The 13,977-nt window shown below is 37.9% G+C and overlaps 1 protein-coding gene across 1 annotated transcript; it reads right to left on the bottom strand.

The window, feature by feature from the left end:
- Window positions 1–4,720: 4,720 nt before the first annotated feature.
- Window positions 4,721–13,563, bottom strand: LOC145481708 (tyrosine-protein kinase receptor torso-like). The gene is made up of 10 exons (XM_081460233.1): window positions 13,258–13,563; window positions 12,037–12,351; window positions 11,258–11,390; window positions 10,518–10,726; window positions 9,731–9,915; window positions 8,900–9,379; window positions 8,281–8,492; window positions 8,111–8,151; window positions 7,337–7,433; window positions 4,721–6,811 (listed from the first exon to the last, which is right to left on the bottom strand). Exons 1-10 carry the CDS (start codon window positions 13,484–13,486, stop codon window positions 6,556–6,558), a joined length of 2,157 nt encoding a protein of 718 aa, XP_081316359.1. The 5' UTR covers window positions 13,487–13,563; the 3' UTR covers window positions 4,721–6,555.
- Window positions 13,564–13,977: the final 414 nt, after the last annotated feature.

A 13,977-nucleotide genomic window follows, 5' to 3' on the forward strand; every position in this document is an offset into this window, starting at 1 on the left:
CACTCCCGCTGATAATCTTGTAATAAACCATAAACCATAGACCCAACCATCAGCGCCGTTCAAATAAAGCTGTGTAAAAGGTGCATCAATAAAAAAGGAAATTAACAAATGCAGTAAATTTTTGGTGTTCGAAACGCTGTAGTCCGTGGATTTAGAGCGTATGGGCTAGTAATAGTTCATTGTTTTTTTTTAGGATATTTTAGTTCTCAATTCTTAGGCCCTGGCCTCACTAATACGTTTTTATTTGCATATTTCTCATTCTTTTCACAAAAAAGGTAAACAGTTGAAAACGCGAAAACTTCGAAACCGCTAAAGTAATTCACCTGCATGCACATTCGCGAGTGATTGGATATCAGCATTTCGAGCGGTTTGGTATGGATTGCGAAAACGCTGCGGAAACAGTGGTGTGTGCACGAAGCGTTGATGGGTTTTCGAAAACGCGTCGTTCTAAAACATATTAGGATGGACGGTGCTTTGATTTAAGCTCTGCTAGGCGAGCGCGTTCACCTTAGCAACATCGGCAACATTTGTGTCTGGCTGCAAATAATTCGTCCAAGTATACCTGACCACGGAGTTTCCCATCAAGGTATATAATCCACTGATGAAGACGATCTGCATTATTATTCATAATAAGTTGTTATATTATATGATGTTTTCCTTTACTTATTTATCTTTACTGTTATAAAGTAGGGGGACTAAAACTCCCCGCCAGCCCCTGATTAGAGCGGCTTTATGCTGCATGATACGAAATGCAGCAGTGGTTAAACTAACCTGATGCGCCATCTTTTGCACAAGATCCACACATGTTCTTGTTATCTGTATCAATCGCACATTCGTCATATAAAGTACACGAGTTAGTAGAACATGCAATCTGTTTGGATCAAACAACGCATTCTTATCAGTGGTGTTATTGTGCAATGCTTTGTAAATATGCAAAGTAAATCTGTTCTTTGACGATATTTTAAAATTTGGGAAAATTCCCTCACAGAAAATCAGGGTTCGTTTTAAAGTGTTTACTTTTGGCGAGTCCTTGCTGTATCAGCAGACAGCTTAAGCAAAACGACCGTTGCGAAGGAAATCTGTTATCAGAGATTGCACACCTATTCTGATCGCTTGATCTTTCCCTGTATCTTAGAAGTGCGTTATAATACGCAGGGAGTCAAAACATACTCATGGAGAGGTCTTTTACACAGGAAAGAGAAATTCGTGGAGCGAAAATTACTCAGACGATAAGCCTTGGCAAACAATACTCGACACGAGCTAAACTTTCTAAAACTAATTAGACCCGGGGGTAATGGAAGATCTAGAATAACTCATATCGAATCGTAACGAAACGGTCACTTCTGAAGATTTGTGTGGAAGCATACGAAAAGTTAAGTTTAAACAGTTTTGTCGTGTTTATCACCGTGGTATGTCTTTCATTCCCACTAATATATCCAGTGAGTTTCGAGAGATAACCATACGACACTTTGGTTTTTCAAGCGTCAGTTGGGTTGTGGAGACCTGGAAGTGTACAATACAGCTAAGGACTGATGGCGACAGTTGGAAAGGTAACTTTGAATGCCGACATGAAGAAAAGAACGGTCGTGATGAAAACATACTCAGAGATCATAAAACATCTCACCTTGGTTCCTTGAAAAATAAATCCTTGGCGCCTCTGTAGATCCTGAGGATATTGGTTGCTGTCTGAATCACTCAGTTCACAGATGAAGCTTCCGTCTTTAAGGCGACCGACATTGTAAGAGAGACAGTCATTCTTGAGGTAACAGGCGATTTGACAAGTATCGTCTCGCTCTACAGATATATTTTTGATCACGTGGTTTACAAGGGCGTAACCATTGATAGGTGGGAAGAACTCTAACGTTCTACAATAATCTGAAACAGTAAAACTATCGAGTTAGTGTTGTAAGAAATATAAAGTCTGGGTGTATGCAGGTGACTCATATTTTGACAAAATATTTTGTAGAATATTAAATTGTTTTCACATTAGTCTACTTATTTCCTTCGCATTTCTTGTAGATGGGCCCTTAGATAAGATCTCTGAGACCCTGTCACATTATCTTGTCAATCATGAATAGGAGTTTACACGAAATTAGTAAGCAATGCTCACTAGCAAGTGTTTTACTGTTACCAAAAAGGACAAGTGAATTACCGATGAGCTTTTATTAAAATGTTCTTTTTTCGAACTACAGAAAATGGTAATACAATGATAAAAACAAGTTTAGTTTCATGCACTCTCAGATGGTGTTACTTTGAATTTGGGGAGCGATTTCGAATTTGTAGGCTTTCCTATGTGAATCTATTTTTTAAGTCAAACGATTTATATGACTGTGTAAGGTAAAGTCTGCATACGAGCCAAGTGGCCCATTAGGCCGGAGCTTATCCCGGTTTATGTAGCATAAACCGACAAGGAGTATTTCTACTTCCCCCTGGATGGGATGATAGTGCATCGCAGGGTTACCCCCCACCCCTCCCCAGCATTAAGTTCGCTGGTACCCATTTATACACCTGAATGGAGAGAGGCACTGCGAGAGTGAAGTGTCTTGCCCAAGAACACAACACAATGTCCCCGGCCACGGATCGAACCCGAACTGCTCGTTCTGGAGACGAACGCATTAACCATGAGGCCACCGCGCCTCCCACATATGATTGTGTAGATAACGGCTTAACGTTTAACATCTTTTCCTGGTTAATGCTTTATTTGCGACTTCATTTGACTAATGTATGGCAAGTCTTAGTTCGCGGTTACTTAAGTTTCGTTTTATTCTGCAAAATATTATCAATTTTTGTACGGTTTCAATGGTTCCAGTTCTTTTATTTTGACCATGGTTATAAGGGACGGCGCTGGATTGAAACAAAATACATTTTCCCCTTTTAGATGCAATATGCACGCAAACGCACATATCTTTTGTTCATCTCATTTCAGTGACCGTTGAACGAGTTATCTGTGAGATCACTGGGCAGTTATTGAAAGAATTGTAAGAGGCTCTTTCCTTGGAACTTGGAGAATTTTATGAGTGCGTTATAAATTAAACTCCTCTAAAGAAGTATGCGATTAGCCGAAAAAAAATACTCATGGAAAATCCTTTTCGCAAGTAAGAGAGATATGTGAAGCTTAAATTACTCGGACGACAAGTGCAAACAAAACCCGACTCGAGTTTATAAAAAATGAACTGAAGTGATGGACGGTGTGGAATAACCAATATTAAGTAGTTTCGAGGGATACCAATTTGTAACCAGATATTTCAGTCAACACACCTCAAACTTGAGCTGAGTTTAAGAAGTTGTTAGAAACAGATAGACGGATAAGAAGAAAGGAAAAGGCTTCCGTTACGTTAATATGGAGCTATATGTAAGTCAGTGTAATCCCCCTCAAAGTCAACCGTTTACAGCTCAGTTTTTTACAGCAAGTATGTAAATTTTAATGAATTTCACTGCCATTGATTTCAGATTTAAATAGTAGTGATACAGCTGATAATCATTTTTGTACTGAGAATTTCAAATTGTCCATGAAAAAGAGTCCGACAGAAACTCGACTTCTGCAAATTGTAACCTAACTCAGTTGATCAGCAATTAACTAATTGTCGGTGAAGGAACATTCACGATCATCAGTGGTTATTCAAAGAGTTATAGAGTATCCCAAACATAGATCTAGAATTAGAAAAAAAGGCAGTTAAGCTACAGTAATCAGGGCAGATGTGAATCTTTACACCTTTGTTAGATAATAGCAGTTATACAATTCATTACTACTTTAAATGACAAAGTCAAACAAAGCAACCGTCCGTAAATTAATGAGCAAACATATGCTATGGTTTAACTTATGTTAATGACCTTTTTATAGGTTTTTTTGAGGAGGTTTATGCAAGGATTGGAATACTATAATTCATTTGAATTGAATCATCTTTCGTTTCCTTTTACATCTCTTAAAAATACAGTACTGACAGAAATTTAAACCTTTTCAAACTCTTTATCGATCTTGAGTCGTTGCAGGTTTGTGGGGTTTAAGATACATTGGCCAATGAGCTACTGATTTGTTGCATCTTCCTGCTATTAAGGCCTTTCTTCTTTTACTGACGCATTTCTACATCAAAGTTAAGGGTCGTTATTTTTCCAATACTCATCCCGTGTCTGAATCGTGAACCGTGTTCGAGCGCATTTCACTGCTCGAGAAAAAAAAAAAACACAGCAAGCCTTATTATACATTTGTGTGTCCCACATCTTTTATCTTGTTCTGTCAGATTTTGTGTAATCGTGAGCTTACCTTCATTTCCTTTAATGACAGAGCATTTGAGACTGAGCCAGAAAACCCACACACAGAACAGACGTGGTTCTTTAGTCATTCTCACCTCCTTTACTTTAATAAGAGTGCCAAATCAGTACCGTTAGAACTGGTACATGTCCAACAATACTGAAATGGTTTAAAAAGTATAACCCACACTGGTCAAAAGCTTTTAAGAGCAAAGACCGACTTTTTAGATAAAGCACTGACGTATTTCTGCTAACCCTAATGAGCGATTAATCACCGTTGCTGTATGAAGTTATTCAAATTACCAATCTTTGGTATGTTTTGCCACTAGTTTCTTATTCCCTTCCATCAGGCAGTCATAGACATACACAACAAAGTCAAAAGGGTATATAAATAATAAATAACTTGTAATAATTTCTCTGGAGCGCGTTCGTTAAGATGATTTCCTGAGGGCCGCGTGCATGGTGCCGAGGTTGTATGATCATCTCATACATGTATTCAACAAGCTGGATAATTATATTTAACTCTTCACCAACTCACTTCAGTATTACTTTATTGCTTTTCTTTAACTATAAAATATTAATTGAGTAGATGATGTAAACATTTAAGCTTTATCTACACAAAGTGCTGGTATAAAAAGGTGGCAAAATTTGTGGCACGGTGTTCACTCTTTGAGTTCAATGTAGCAATATGAGGAAAGCAAGCAATGGAGAATTTTCTTCCGAATCAGTCCTCCGACATACACAATCCTGTAAAGTCGTCTACATTCTAAAATATTGGGGCAAAGGAAGGTCCAAAATACTTGTGGATTTTCGCCTTCTAATTCGTCAGTTGTGCAAGGTTTCGTGGACTTGTGCACGATCTCGCGCCGACGTCCGCGGCGAGAACCGAAGGAATTTGAAAAGGGCCGGCCTTGCGTTTAAGTGTGGACGGAAAATATTTTGAAAACGGAGCCTTTCGAAAACGATGACGTCACCATAATCATGTGATTTTTCCTGTCCGAGTTTTCAAATTTCGCCGGCGTGGTGTGGATGGAAAAAATTTGATTCGCTTTCAGAGTGAAAACATCGTTTTCAAATTTCTAGTGTCGTGTGGACGGGGTCTATCATGAAGCAAGTTTTTAAATATGTTACAGTTCGACCATGATATTAATATGGCGATGTTCGTCCTTCTGGGCACCATCTGAAACAATTTCGATACATTCGCAAACGTGAATACTGTCGTGTTCTGCAGGTTTTATTTTCAACTATTTAATACTTGTAGATACGTATTGAACCTCTCATGCAAGTCACATTAACCGATGAAATAGTACAATTTTTGGGAAAGTTCTATTACTCTTTGCAAATTGACAACTGGATGTATGTTATGTTTCCCATAATTTTAATGCAAATGTTTTTTACTTAAAATAGCGGACATAGACTGAACACTTTTATCAAGGTGAACAGAATTTCCCGAGGTAAAATTTCTATTAATAACTAACACTAATTATAAACAGAACAAGCTTAAGTTTTATTCCGTAGCACACTCGTTATAGTTGATGAAAATCTACAAATTACACAAATTTAGATAAAGGCTTTAAAAAACCGTCGTGCTTCGTAATGCGTTCACTTCAAATGAGGTTTGCTCAGGTCTGACCTCAGGCCCACCAAAGTACTGGAAGATTCGTTGGAAAATATTCGATACTAGAAAATCTGAAATATAATCCACATAAAAATGTCTAAAAGTAACGTGATACGATACAATCACCCAGTTCAAGGACCTTCTGAGGTTATGCTCACGCTAAAACGGGTGCTATAACCAGACCGCGTAAATAGTCAACCACTACGTCGAAAAAGATAATACGGTATACAAAGTTAACACATAAGTGGTCGAGATCTAGAAGACAAAATGTGGCGACTAAGTTTTACAATAGGAGAATAAATGCACACCACGCATTTATAAAGTAGAATCTGGAACGATGGACGGATACGAGGAATTAGCTCTTGGAAATCGGTACATGGCAATCAAATCGATATGAAGTATCAAAATTTTGCATCAAAATGAAAAGTGATCTATATTACTGATGTTACCGGTGCACTATTATGAAAGGCAGTTGTTAGCACTTTTTTAACTTACTGTTATTCAACATATAAATCTCTTGATGTTCTCACTGACTCGACTCATCAGCTGTTTAAAGTAGCAGCTTAACAAGCCCCAGTTGCTCGAGGTTAGATAGAGTAGTATCATCGTTATCATCATCATCATTTAAAATCTTAATGCTGGTGGAGGATCTGAGTAATTTTGTCACATTGGTAAGAAACGCCACATCTTCAACCTGAGCATTTTCCCTTAGGCGCATCTAGATTCACCATTGATACAAGTGCAGTCTCCGTCTGTTCGTCTTTCATTTCATTGGTACAACTGAACGATGACGCAATATTGTAATACGAATGGGATTCATCCAGTTGATTAAAATCAAAATATGGAGTATCTCTCGTCATCATAACCTCCAGTGATGCCACAATTTGTTCAAATGTAGGTCTGCGTCTGGGATCGTCTTGCCAGCAGTCCAGCATTAATGAATACCTAAGAAAACATTAATATATCACTTAAAAGTAATTTAGAATGGTTCATGAGGTGGCTAAAATACAAGCTTCATATCCCATTGCAACACGGTGTTGATTTGTTGTGCCTCTCGTGAAATCATTTTTTTTTTTTTTGGAACAAAGCAAGTTAATGCAAAAGACTGCATCCTAAAATTGGTTTTTGTTATCTCTTATAGTAGAGCACGTGCAATAAAATGTGTACTGGCAGTTGTAAAATGGTTGTTATATCTGTGAACTTTTTTGGGCGCTGAAGAGCACCAAAATAGGCGACACACAGTCATAAGTTTGCTCCAGTGCTGAGTGAAACAACTTTCAGATCTGAGCTGCGCTTTATAGTGTGAAATCACTTCATTTTGTTCCTCCTTACAGGGAAAAGAAGAATTTCCGACATCTTTTTGAAGAACTTTGGCAGTTTGCTAGTGATTAAATCTTCAAATGTTTGTGTTATTAGTAGATACAGCGGTAAAGCTATGCTTAAGTCAGATCTTGCATGACTTTGACTTACAATTCTTCTGAACAGCTATCTGGTCTTTCCAAACGATATCCAGTGTTGAGAAGATTGCGTAGTTCTTTGTTGTTAATTCCGGGATACGGGGTGCCACCTGTAACAAAATTTGTTCATTTAAGTTAAGATCATAAGCTCAGTAATTGAGGATATGCCAAACCATCCCAGACAACATTTCAGTGCGTTTATTGAAACCGGGGCCACCCAGACAATGAAAACCAATCAGATGAGAGAACTGAAACAATAGATTCCAACATTTTCACTCAGCATCACAACGAACATGTTGAGATTTCATTGTTTTGAACCGAACATTTGATTGGTTGGATTTGAAAATGTTGGAATCTATTGTTTCAGTTCTGCTATCTGATTGGTTTTCATTGTCTGCGTGGCCCCGGTTTCAATAAACGCACTGTAAAACATTGGTTCGCTGGCAATAAGAGAAAGGAAATGACTCAAACAGTTTTTTCACAGAGCAGTATTTCTCTTATACAAATCGCACTAAAGATCAAAATTTTCTGCTTTATTCTATGTTTTCTGTGTTCGAAAAGGTGTAGGAGCAACGTTCCTAACTTTGAAAACACCACTCAAAAACGTGAGTCGAAGGCAATTAAGTATTCTCCATCTACATTATTGTAATATCTGCTCTGTGATGCCATTGCGCACCGGAGACTTTCGAATTCAAAATTGACAGTTGTATTACTTGAAATTGTCTCAAGTTGATTCCTAAGGTATAAGAGAAAAAATTTAAGAAATGATTAATGAAGTTGTTCTTACCCATTGTGGATATTTCCCAAAGAAGAATACCATATGACCACCTGAAAGATACACACAGTCACACGTACAGAAAGTTTATAATATGATTAAACCAGCTCTTATGTAAGCAATAACAAACCATCCCGTCTAATGTTCAGGAAAATCATTTTCTGATATATAAAGTAGCATACACATCACTCTGTGCTGTGTAGATACTGTTCGTAATAGCTTCAGGTGCCATCCACTTTATGGGGAGTTTCTTCTGCCTCTTCACTTCGTATATATCTCCATCTGTGTAACGCATCAAACCAAAATCTGCAATTTTAACAAGTTTGCTTTCTCCAACAAGGACATTACGAGCTGCCAAGTCACGGTGGATAAATCCCCTGCCTGACAGATAACTCTGTTAAAAAACAGCAACAGTAACAGAATCAACTCACTCAAGTAATTTATGTCAGCCAACTCAAAAACTGTGGGTACGATAAACTCATGCTTAAATCATTTTAAAACTGATCTTTTTTTAAATTTAAACGACATCAAATTTACGCGTACTCAACTGAGTTTAATGATACAGCACACTTTTGTAAAATGTGAAATTGAAATAAACAATGTTGCAGTTCTTTTTGAGTAGTATAGGTTTGGTCTTAAGATGAAAAATAAAAAATACTGTTCCGCTGCTAAATAATTGTGTACCGACAACTTAATACTTATTATTTGAAAAAAAATTTGATTCAAAACAAGAAAAAATAGTTGATCGTGTCACTTCAGGGCAGCTATTAAATCCTATAAGAGCGACTGCTCGTTACTTACCATCCCTCGTGCTACTTGCCATGCGAAAGATAACATATCTTTAGCAATCAAATCTCCACAATCGTCATTATCATTGTTAGTGTCTTCTTGAGACACGGTGTATTTCACTTCTAGAGGTTCTTCGCAAAGCTCCAGTTTTATGAAGGGATTTGTTTCCAAATCACTGTTGTCTTTCTCATCTTCGTCCTCACCGAAATGTTTCCCCACAGTTTCTTCAGCCGCCAATTTTTCTGTTTTACACAGATTTTTGTCTTTGTGACTTTGATGTTCACACTTTTCATCGCCATTATTTACTTCTTTGTCCTGGAAATCTTTTCCATCAATCGCCCCTTTATTTACTTTCTTAATTTCTTGTCCTGGTTGACTGTCAGCGAGAATGCTCCTGCCAATCCCTGCAGTATTCTCTCCCATGTTGGTTTCAACTGTATTAAGTGTCAAAAGTTCCATGTTTTGAAGTTTCGGAAACTTCCCATTGTCAACCTTTCCAAGAAAGAAATAAAGATACGACCCTTAAAAGATGTTATTCAAGTTACATCTTTCGCTGATCTTTTTGTTTGTCAAGTTTCCAGTTGACGAGCCAGTTCTACAGAGCTCTGAGCGGTTTTTTCCTATTGGCTTAGAACTACAGTTGACTCCTAATGAGTAAGGCTTGATGTTTTACTGTTTTATTCACTAAAATCGAACTGCAATAAAGATCATTTCAAGATGAGTAGTCGTGTTGTTTCAGTTTAAACTCAAACTTTGTTAAGATAAGGGTTACGTGGCTAGTGATATTCTTCTAAAGTGGACCTTCCACTGATTAGTTTACCTCCTTAAATACGTAAACCTTACTTGTTTTCTCTTTTCCCTGAGCCAATGCAGTAGATCCCCGCACGGAACATACTCTAACAACAAGAGGAAAGGTTCTGATCTTGTCCAGAAACCAATCATACCGAGGATATTAGTGTGGTGACCAATTTGCTTCATGAGATCAATTTCCTCCAGAAACTGTTCTTTGTCTTGTTCATTTGCTAATGCTATTGGATGAAGCGTTACAATTATCGTTAGTCTCTACACTAAGAATTACAGCGTAGTCTACTGTAGAAATAAGAGCCGGAAGGTACAAAAGTGTTTGAGCACGTTTTCATTCTGCCGTTGAACGAAACCTTCTCATTTCTTCTTATAAGTTCATCTACCTGTTAATGTCATCCGTGCACTGGGGTACATCTTTTTATCCAATATTTTTATCCAATCCTCTCAGAGATTTTCCATTTAGAACAACAGAAATATTTCAGTTACTTATAATAATGTTTTACAAACGCTGCTTGATCGTATATGCCACCCATCAGAAAGCCTTGTATATGTAAATTTATATGTAGGTGCAGTAACATTCTGTGCATCAAAAAAGCCGATATCTAGATGCACTCAAAATGGCGCGCTTTTATCCTTATTTCCCCTGAGCGTACTTCTTTGTATTTTTATTCGTCGCATTTGAGAAATTGGCGTTGTGATTCTTATGGGCAAAAGTAGGTAATAAACAAGTGAAAAATTAGCTTGTGCATATAGCAGCACACGAATTAAAGAAGATATAAAGCAACTGTGTAAATAAATAGCCAAACTGGAATGGAGAACATCTTACTACTAAGAACTTTCACAGCAATTGTTCGTCCTTCTTTGAACTGCACATGTGTCCCTCTGATATTGCCGTCAAATACTTCCACTCCTGGAGAATCTCTCAGAACTGCTTTATGTACTTTCCCAAATGCCCCTCGACCCAGTTCTTCCAGCAAAGTAACTTGCTCGGGCCAGACCTCCAAGTTCTGAAGAGGAGTGATGTCTGACTTGGACCTAAATAGATATCATGTGTAGTTCATTTGAATAAATTTGCTGGTGCAATTCAAATGTAGGAACTTTTCAAATATGAAAAAAGCGTTAAGGGAACAGACAGCAACTACTACCTCTATTTCCAACAATCGTAATTAACAGCCTTATGAATTGTTTAAACAATCCATTTGTGCCTTTACTATCATAAATGGAGTGAGGTTGTTTAAGTTAAAAGAGCGCTTCATTTGCCACACAATAATCCACTCATCTACTCACTCTAAATAAACCTTTCTGGTAGCCATTGTGACGTCATTAACTGGCACTCCGCATGGTTACTTTGCTAAGCACTTGCAGCACGAAGCTGTAAATTTGTACAAGCATGCCTCAATTCTGAGGAAAGAATTTGTCTTAGAAAGTCCAAATTCTGCCCATATTCCCAGGTAAGAAAAAAGAGACGGGGAGGTAGTAATGAAATTGAAAGAAGAGTAAAAAGCTATGAAATTGAGCTAAGCATACATCTTTTTAATTTCTCTAAAAATTTAAAAATTTTCTGACCATTTTCTCTTCCTGCTAGTTCGCTGTCGCTTCCTGTCTAACTTTCTTCTGTAGCAGAAAGTCCCAACGATCATCACTAGGAACACAGTCATACATCCCAAACCGATACCAATTACTTTTCCAGTCGAAGTTTCTGCAATTCGAGCAAAAAACATATCAGATGTAGTAGTTACAGATTGAAGGACTTGTTAGTTTGTTTGTGGTAGATGTGCATTGATATATTTCCTGATGAATTTTCAATTATTCTATAGACGCATCATTCTTCTGGAGAGATATAGAAAATATTTTACCCCGTCGTGAAAACGCTTTAGAATCCTGTAAAAAGAACTAAAGGTTGAACCTTTGCTTTGTGTAAGTTAAAGGACGGTCGGTAGTTGAAGAAGGATAGCACGTCATAACGAACCATTTTAGTCTTGTCTGCTTTTGTGTACCAGGGGTTAAGAGTTTCTGATAGTTCGTCCTGTTTTACACGAGGCGTATAATACAGCAGACACTAATTTTGTCTGGACACGTAACACGCACAAGACACCAGATTCATGATCTCTACATCATCATTTCAGAGTATGGGGTAATAAATGAGCTGTGTTTGCACAGTGAAAAAACAACAGGAATTACCGGGAGATGGCTACTCAGAATGACAAGTCAGTTGTAGGTGGTTTGATTCTCGCAGTAAGAATAACTCCCTTGTTTGGTCCGGTCCAAAACAGAAGTATCATCGGATATCTTTTCTTAAGACTAACATGATACTGAACAACTTGGGAACAAGTTTTACAAATTACCTGGAAGTCCTGCACGCGATTCTGTTGTTATGTGCTGACTGGTTGACAATTTGCTTTTCCCCATCTCGTTCCAAGCAGACAGTGCAATTTCATACTGAGTGCCACACTGTAGTTCCCATTGATGGTGAGTCACTGAGACTGTTGTTATGTCAATTTTACTCCAGGAATCTTCCTTTGTTGCGTCACCATAAATTTGCCTGTAGTAAATAGTGCACTCAGTCAGCGGACATCGGGCAACTTCATTGACTCTCCATGTAAGATTGACCCCACAGTTTGACTTCTCCAAGTTCGTGATGACGGGTGGTGATGGTTTGGCTGTGAGAACGGTGGGTTGTAAAGAAACAAAGTACGGTAAACAACTTGTGTAATAAAGCAACTAAAGGGAAAGGGAATATAAAAGTTAAATGGAGGCATCTCCTCAGTACGAAATCGCAAATTCGAAAAAAAGCTTTTAAAGAGTGCAAATACTTCCGTTTCGTATATATAAAAGGGGAAAAGACTTTTGCGTGGTAAACATCAACTTTAATAATTTAATTTCAACAAAAAGGGCGATGGTTTGTCCACGAAAACGAATAAACGAAAAGGAAGTTAGGTTAACAAGTGACCTAAGAATTGAACTTAATTCAGAGAATATGACACAATAAATTGTTTTCTTGCGAACTTGCAACAAATCTGAGATAACTTTAAAAAGGTGTTAACTTTTAGAGAAAACTGAACTTAACTCCATTTAACCGTCTTTAACGACCAACTAAGGTCGTCTTAGAGCTCGTCCCGTTTTTAACTGGACATGTAAGCCGGCCAAAGATGCATCTTGCCCACTTCAAGTGATAGAATATGCTCATTTTTGGTGAACTGTGCCAATCGTCTGACGTATAGAGGGGCAAGCTTAAAAACATTCAACCAAATATTATTTTGCTAATGAGATCGTAGCAAGGCGACAAAAGGGAAGAATTTTCTGAACATTTTAAAATCTGAGATAAATCTAAGATTTAAAAAAAAGCGTTTGAACTTGGTTTTTGGAAATTAGCTTAGTTTAATGTCAGTGGAATCCGTTTTAACCTTATCTTTTTAGAGCATTTATTTTTACTTATTTTTTTGCTTCTTTGTATATCTTTGGTGAACGTCCAACTGTTTGAATCCTTTTACACCACCGTTTTATTTCCATTGAGGTTTTGTAAGGTCGCTCAACGTACAATAGCAACCTGACTATATGACTGTTACCTCCACCGGTTGTTACTTTCCACAATCTGCTGTCGTTCAGAGATGTCTCCCCATTCGTACTCCACGCTGTAACTCCGATCTCGTAATCCCTTTTGCAGATCAACCGAAGAATGTACTGGGTTGTGTTCTTCGCCACCTTTACTGACGTCCATTCTGTGGAAGTGACTTCTTTATGATAAACACTGTACGCGTGCACCGGGCATTGTCCTGTTATGGGAGCAGTCCACATCACCAATACAACAGAGTCATTCACTTGGTTCGCAGATTTGTTGACAACAGGGAAACCTGTTGGGTGATGTAAGCCATTGAATTTAAGACAAAACCACGTTAAAATTGCTTCAAATACGTTACAAATAATAAGAGCCTCAGACCATTCAGCTTTTACGTCCAGCTGCTAGATTCGCCACATCCTGTTCGTGGCAGGTGAAGGCATTTGTCGTATCACTCGTACATCGGCTCTGAATGGGGAGGCAAGTAATCGCTTGCCTTCCCAGTTTTTTCCTCGAACGAGACATTGAACAGTGAATTGCGCTCACGCGAGAATTAAACAGAAACTAGACCCCGTCCACAACTGTGGTTTAACTAAACAAGATTAAAAATCAGTTGCTTATACCGTACGTGCACGCCCCACAACTTAACCAGCTAAAAGCCTGTTTGATTAAAAATGGTTTGAATTTTGTCTTCTCAAAATAAGTGCAAAGCGTAATCGACAAATTGGAA

This window comes from Orbicella franksi, chromosome 3 (genome assembly GCF_964199315.1).
Source record: "Orbicella franksi chromosome 3, jaOrbFran1.1, whole genome shotgun sequence".
Taxonomy (NCBI): Eukaryota; Metazoa; Cnidaria; class Anthozoa; order Scleractinia; family Merulinidae; genus Orbicella; species Orbicella franksi.